General features: G+C 51.6%; 1 protein-coding gene across 1 annotated transcript; it reads left to right on the top strand.

The window, feature by feature from the left end:
* Positions 1-552: 552 nt before the first annotated feature.
* LOC120999408 (gastrula zinc finger protein XlCGF66.1-like) lies at positions 553-1,633 on the top strand. Its single transcript, XM_040430290.1, has 3 exons — positions 553-686; positions 1,257-1,412; positions 1,490-1,633. Exons 1-3 carry the CDS (start codon positions 615-617, stop codon positions 1,631-1,633), a joined length of 372 nt encoding a protein of 123 aa, XP_040286224.1. The 5' UTR covers positions 553-614.
* The last annotated feature ends 5,495 nt before the right edge of the window (positions 1,634-7,128 follow it).

A 7,128-nucleotide genomic window follows, 5' to 3' on the forward strand; every position in this document is an offset into this window, starting at 1 on the left:
AGATATCTTCCATCTTCTGAAAACAATCGAGAGTTGATCTAGACCAGGGGTGCCCAACCTGTGTCCCTCCAGCTGTTGTAAAACTGCAACTCCCAGCATGCCTGGACAGTCTACAGCAGGGCATTGTGGGAGTTGTAAAACTACAACAGCTGGAGGGCCGCAGGTTGGGCACCCCTGATCTAGACTGAACAGGATAAAATTCCTGATTTAGGGCCAGTATTGCAGCCCGGAAACAGACCGCTAACCCTAACCCATTCACTTAAATGGGGACCTCATATTACGGTCCCCAATGCACGGAACGGCCGTGTGCACGAGCCCCAACAGTGTGAAAAGCATCATCAGCTTCATGTGAACTGTCCTCTGTAGTGGGATCATAATCAGTGGTATCTTTCCTAAGAGTCTGTTTCTAGAATAGAAATGAGCAGTCGGTGAGAATGACCTACTACCTCTACCATCAGTGTTGGTGGGGTCTCTCCAGGCTCAGTAGGGGCGGTTCTGGGTCTCAGTAATCTTCTTGCCCCTGGATGATTTCCAGCTTCTCTTTTTCTCATAAAGGCGCCTGCAGTACTAGAAGCCTCCATGTTTCTCGTCTTCTCCTGAATGACCCAACAAGGATGGACAGGAACGAGATCAGCAGAAGAATATTAGACTTCACCTTGGAGATCATCTCCCTGCTGAGCGGAGAGGTAACCCCTTCTAGATTTGTTTTCTCTTTATTGTATTCTGTAATAACTCAGACATCAGGAAGTAGAATCCATCATATGAAGTGATAGGAAGAGTCCAGGGTCCTGTATAATGGCTTCCAGACCTTCCAAGTGATGGGGAACGTGAAGATTGGCCACCAGTATGGTATCATGGTGACTAAAAGTCATGTTGTAGGATCCGTGAGAAGGTAGGTAGACACTTTGTACCCAGGAGAGAAGGGAGAGGAGTTGATGGTGGACTGGAGGGAGGATTCCTACCACCAGCTTAACATTTAGATGTTTCTGGACCATCACAAGAAGGCCTCCACTACTTCTAGAGGAAAGAAGGTTTCTAAACCAACACAGAATAGGATTCTGTACTGTAAGAGCAGTGAGGCCAGAGAAAGTGATCATTGGTGATTCTCTAGAAGAGTCCATAAAGGGCCTGGAGGGTAAGAATACTCCAGCTTCTAGTGACTATGTCTGGAGATGGGGCCATGATCCAGGGAGGGATTCTGTAGATTTGGTGTCAGGAAGGATTGTCTTTCCCTAAGTGTCTCTCTCCATCCACAGGATTACACCATAGTGAAGACGACATCGGGGAGGACTCCCATCATGCAGGAGTCAGGAGTGTGGAGCAGGACCCCCATGACAGAGCCTCCCTCCCTGATACATGAGCAGAAGATCCTAGAACTGACCCACAAGATTATTGAGCTGCTGACCGGAGAGGTGATCCTGCTGGGAAATTCTCCAGTAACCGCACTGGAGGGGTCTGGGTAATGATGACGGTGTCATTGTGTTATCAGGTTCCTGTAAGGTGTCAGGATGTCAGTGTCTACTTCACCATGGAGGAGTGGAAGTATATAGAAGGACACAAGGATCTGTACAAGGACGCCATGATGGAGGAGCACCCGCCTCTGACCTCACCAGGTGAGAAGAGAAGGTCATAGATATCTAGACAGACGTACTGACACAGTAATACACGTCAGTGTAGCATGCAGGAGGTCCACAATTCAGGCTCTTCGTATCAGTTCTGACATCCACGAGGACGGTAAAGGCGATCACACTTCTACTGTGTTCTATCGAGAGGCCACCCTCTAGTGTGGCTAGACATGAATTGTGTGGCTCTTATGGTGGTGGCCCCCGGCCCTACAACAACTTCCACTCTTTGGGAAGACTTTCTACAAGATTTTGGAGGGGGGTGTTGTTGTAAAATACTGATGATGGTGGTGATGATGATGGTGATGATGGCAGCAGTCTTCAGTTCTTTTCCAGAGATGAAGCTTTATCAGGCCCAGATGCAGCCAGGGTTCTAGCTCTTAGGATGAATGAACCGACTAATACCCTGGATGATGTCGCCTCACTCCATTCCCTCCTCGCCCCATTCCCTCCTCTCCCCATTCCCTCCTCTCCCCATTCCCTCCTCTCCCCATTCCCTCCTCTCTCCATTCCCTCCTCTCTCCATTCCCTCCTCTCCCCATTCCCTCCTCTCCCCATTCCCTCCTCTCCCCATTCCCTCCTCTCCCCATTCCCTCCTCTCTCCATTCCCTCCTCGCCCCATTCCCTCCTCTCCCCATTCCCTCCTCTCCCCATTCCCTCCTCTCCCCATTCCCTCCTCTCCCCATTCCCTCCTCTCCCCATTCCCTCCTCTCCCCATTCCCTCCTCTCTCCATTCCCTCCTCTCTCCATTCCCTCCTCGCCCCATTCCCTCCTCGCCCCATTCCCTCCTCTCTCCATTCCCTCCTCTCTCCATTCCCTCCTCTCTCCATTCCCTCCTCTCTCCATTCCCTCCTCTCTCCATTCCCTCCTCTCTCCATTCCCTCCTCTCTCCATTCCCTCCTCTCTCCATTCCCTCCTCTCTCCATTCCCTCCTCTCTCCATTCCCTCCTCTCTCCATTCCCTCCTCTCTCCATTCCCTCCTCACCCCATTCCCTCCTCTCTCCATTCCCTCCTCTCTCCATTCCCTCCTCTCTCCATTCCCTCCTCACCCCATTCCCTCCTCTCCCCATTCCCTCCTCACCCCATTCCCTCCTCTCCCCATTCCCTCCTCTCCCCATTCCCTCCTCTCTCCATTCCCTCCTCTCTCCATTCCCTCCTCGCCCCATTCCCTCCTCGCCCCATTCCCTCCTCGCCCCATTCCCTCCTCTCTCCATTCCCTCCTCTCTCCATTCCCTCCTCTCTCCATTCCCTCCTCTCTCCATTCCCTCCTCTCTCCATTCCCTCCTCTCTCCATTCCCTCCTCTCTCCATTCCCTCCTCTCTCCATTCCCTCCTCTCTCCATTCCCTCCTCTCTCCATTCCCTCCTCACCCCATTCCCTCCTCACCCCATTCCCTCCTCACCCCATTCCCTCCTCTCTCCATTCCCTTTTACCTCTTCACTAACGTGGAGGACATCAAATTGGATGATAAAAAAATGTAAACCTCAAAATGTCTGCCTATTGGATCTGTCGGCTCTGCTGTGCGGTGTAGAATAGAGGATCTGTCGGCTCTGCTGTGCGGTGTAGTATATAGGATCCGTCGGCTCTGCTGTGCGGTGTAGTATAGAGGATCCGTCGGCTCTGCTGTGCGGTGTAGTATAGTGGATCCGTCGGCTCTGCTGTGCGGTGTAGTATAGAGGATCCGTCGGCTCTGCTGTGCGGTGTAGTATAGAGGATCCGTCGGCTCTGCTGTGCGGTGTAGTATAGAGGATCCGTCGGCTCTGCTGTGCGGTGTAGTACAGAGGATCCGTCGGCTCTGTTGTGCGGTGTAGTACAGAGGATCCGTCGGCTCTGCTGTGCGGTGTAGTATAGAGGATCCGTCGGCTCTGCTGTGCGGTGTAGTATAGAGGATCCGTCGGCTCTGCTGTGCGGTGTAGTATAGAGGATCTGTCGGCTCTGCTGTGCGGTGTAGTACAGAGGATCCGTCGGCTCTGCTGTGCGGTGTAGTACAGAGGATCCGTCGGCTCTGCTGTGCGGTGTAGTATAGAGGATCCGTCGGCTCTGCTGTGCGGTGTAGTATAGAGGATCTGTCGGCTCTGCTGTGCGGTGTAGTATAGATGATCCGTCGGCTCTGCTGTGCGGTGTAGTATAGATGATCCGTCGGCTCTGCTGTGCGGTGTAGTATAGAGGATCTGTCGGCTCTGCTGTGCGGTGTAGTATAGAGGATCCGTCGGCTCTGCTGTGCGGTGTAGTATAGAGGATCTGTCGGCTCTGCTGTGCGGTGTAGTATAGAGGATCTGTCGGCTCAGCTGTGCGGTGTAGTATAGAGGATCCGTCGGCTCTGCTGTGCGGTGTAGTATAGAGGATCCGTCGGCTCTGCTGTACGGTGTAGTATAGAGGATCCGTCGGCTCTGCTGTGCGGTGTAGTATAGAGGATCCGTCGGCTCTGCTGTGCGGTGTAGTATAGAGGATCCGTCGGCTCTGCTGTGCGGTGTAGTATAGAGGATCCGTCGGCTCTGCTGTGCGGTGTAGTATAGAGGATCCGTCGGCTCTGCTGTGCGGTGTAGTATAGAGGATCCGTCGGCTCTGCTGTGCGGTGTAGTATAGAGGATCCGTCGGCTCTGCTGTGCGGTGTAGTATAGAGGATCCGTCGGCTCTTCTGTGCGGTGTAGTACAGAGGATCCGTCGGCTCTGCTGTGCGGTGTAGTACAGAGGATCCGTCGGCTCTGCTGTGCGGTGTAGTATAGAGGATCCGTCGGCTCTGCTGTGCGGTGTAGTATAGAGGATCCGTCAGCTCTGCTGTGCGGTGTAGTATAGAGGATCCGTCGGCTCTGCTGTGCGGTGTAGTATAGAGGATCTGTCGGCTCTGCTGTGCGGTGTAGTATAGAGGATCCGTCGGCTCTGCTGTGCGGTGTAGTATAGAGGATCTGTCGGCTCTGCTGTGCGGTGTAGTATAGAGGATCTGTCGGCTCTGCTGTGCGGTGTAGTATAGAGGATCTGTCGGCTCTGCTGTGCGGTGTAGTATGGAGGATCTGTCGGCTCTGCTGTGCGGTGTAGTATAGAGGATCTGTCGGCTCTGCTGTGCGGTGTAGTATAGAGGATCTGTCGGCTCTGCTGTGCGGTGTAGTATAGAGGATCCGTCGGCTCTGCTGTGCGGTGTAGTGTGCTTTTCTTCGTGCCGTAGGTTAGTAAATACTTTTCGGAGAGTCTTATGGTGGTTCTTCCCTCTAGAAATGCTCTTTCGCGGTGTGCTACCAGTTGGCGGTGCCCCACTTGTGAGCGCTGACAGGGTCAGGCTGGGTAAGGACACGCCCCTTTGACAAAGGAATACGCCCACTTGTCCGTTCATTCAGACATTTCTATGAGGGTAATAAAGAAGTGACAGAACAGAAAGCTGTAAAAGTTGGATTTCCTTGGACAGACCTGTCAGGTGACTAGTCCTGGTCTCTGAGGGTCCCGTCCCGGAGGGCCGCTCTTTCTCTCATGGTGCTTCCGTCAGGGGCTCTCCATTCACCGGCGCTGAGTATGAAGTGTTCTTCTGTTTGTGCGTTTATTGGATTTGTTCCAAGGGGTCCAGGAGTCCGGAAAGCACTGGTAGCCCTATGCACCCGGCAGTTACACTTTGTGTCTTTTATTAGCAGCAGCCCGCCCCTTTAACTGTGGCCTTTAAGGATCTGTGAGCTTCTACTGGCTAATAAGGGTCATGTGACTGGGTGTCAGGATATGAGTGACGGACCTGTGAGCTTCTATAGGCTGATAAGGGTCATGTGACTGGGTGTCAGGATATGAGTGATGACCTGTGAGCTTCTACTGGCTAATAAGGGTCATGTGACTGGGTGTCAGGATATGAGTGATGGACCTGTGAGCTTCTACTGGCTAATAAGGGTCATGTGACTGGGTGTCAGGATATGAGTGACGGACCTGTGAGCTTCTATAGGCTGATAAGGGTCATGTGACTGGGTGTCAGGATATGAGTGATGACCTGTGAGCTTCTACTGGCTAATAAGGGTCATGTGACTGGGTGTCAGGATATGAGTGATGGACCTGTGAGCTTCTACTGGCTGATAAGGGTCATGTGACTGGGTGTCAGGATATGAGTGACGGACCTGTGAGCTTCTATAGGCTGATAAGGGTCATGTGACTGGGTGTCAGGATATGAGTGATGACCTGTGAGCTTCTACTGGCTAATAAGGGTCATGTGACTGGGTGTCAGGATATGAGTGATGGACCTGTGAGCTTCTACTGGCTAATAAGGGTCATGTGACTGTATGTCAGGCTATGAGTGATGGACCTGTGAGCTTCTACTGGCTAATAAGGGTCATGTGACTATGTCAGGCTATGAGTGATGGACCTGTGAGCTTCTACTGGCTAATAAGGGTCATGTGACTATGTCAGGATATGAGTGATGGACCTGTGAGCTTCTACTGGCTGATAAGGGTCATGTGACTGGGTGTCAGGATATGAGTGACGGACCTGTGAGCTTCTACTGGCTAATAAGGGTCATGTGACTATGTCAGGATATGAGTGATGGACCTGTGAGCTTCTACTGGCTAATAAGGGTCATGTGACTGGGTGTCAGGATATGAGTGATGGACCTGTGAGCTTCTACTGGCTAATAAGGGTCATGTGACTGGGTGTCAGGATATGAGTGACGGACCTGTGAGCTTCTACTGGTTAATAAGGGTCATGTGACTATGTCAGGATATGAGTGATGGACCTGTGAGCTTCTACTGGCTGATAAGGGTCATGTGACTATGTCAGGATATGAGTGATGGACCTGTGAGCTTCTACTGGCTAATAAGGGTCATGTGACTATGTCAGGATATGAGTGATGGACCTGTGAGCTTCTAGTGGCTAATAAGGGTCATGTGACTGGGTGTCAGGATATGAGTGAAGGACCTGTGAGCTTCTACTGGCTAATAAGGGTCATGTGACTATGTCAGGATATGAGTGAAGGACCTGTGAGCTTCTACTGGCTGATAAGGGTCATGTGACTGTATGTCAGGATATGAGTGAAGGACCTGTGAGCTTCTACTGGCTAATAAGGGTCATGTGACTATGTCAGGATATGAGTGACGGACCTGTGAGCTTCTACTGGCTAATAAGGGTCATGTGACTGTATGTCAGGATATGAGTGACGGACCTGTGAGCTTCTACCTGCTGATAAGGGTCATGTGACTGGGTGTCTGGATATGAGTGACGGACCTGTGAGCTTCTACTGGTTAATAAGGGTCATGTGACTGGGTGTCAGGATATGAGTGACGGACCTGTGAGCTTCTACTGGTTAATAAGGGTCATGTGACTGTATGTCAGGATATGAGTGAAGGACCTGTGAGCTTCTATAGGCTGATAAGGGTCATGTGACTGTATGTCAGGATATGAGTGATGGACCTGTGAGCTTCTACTGGCTGATAAGGGTCATGTGACTGTATGTCAGTATATGAGTGATGGACCTGTGAGCTTCTGGCTGATGAGGGTCATGTGACTATGTCAGGATATGAGTGAAGGATCTGTGAGCTTCTATAGGC

Source organism: Bufo bufo, chromosome 4 (genome assembly GCF_905171765.1).
Source record: "Bufo bufo chromosome 4, aBufBuf1.1, whole genome shotgun sequence".
Lineage (NCBI taxonomy): Eukaryota > Metazoa > Chordata > Amphibia > Anura > Bufonidae > Bufo > Bufo bufo.

What these genes read in the sequence shown, in the direction of transcription:
- LOC120999408 (XM_040430290.1), top strand. Translation starts at nt 615, where the DNA reads ATGGACAGGAACGAGATCAGCAGAAGAATATTAGACTTCACCTTGGAG. An exon ending in TCTCCCTGCTGAGCGGAGAG is followed by an intron (nt 687 to 1,256) that starts GTAACCCCTTCT and finishes CTCCATCCACAG; the next exon opens with GATTACACCATAGTGAAGAC. An exon ending in TTGAGCTGCTGACCGGAGAG is followed by an intron (nt 1,413 to 1,489) that starts GTGATCCTGCTG and finishes TTGTGTTATCAG; the next exon opens with GTTCCTGTAAGGTGTCAGGA.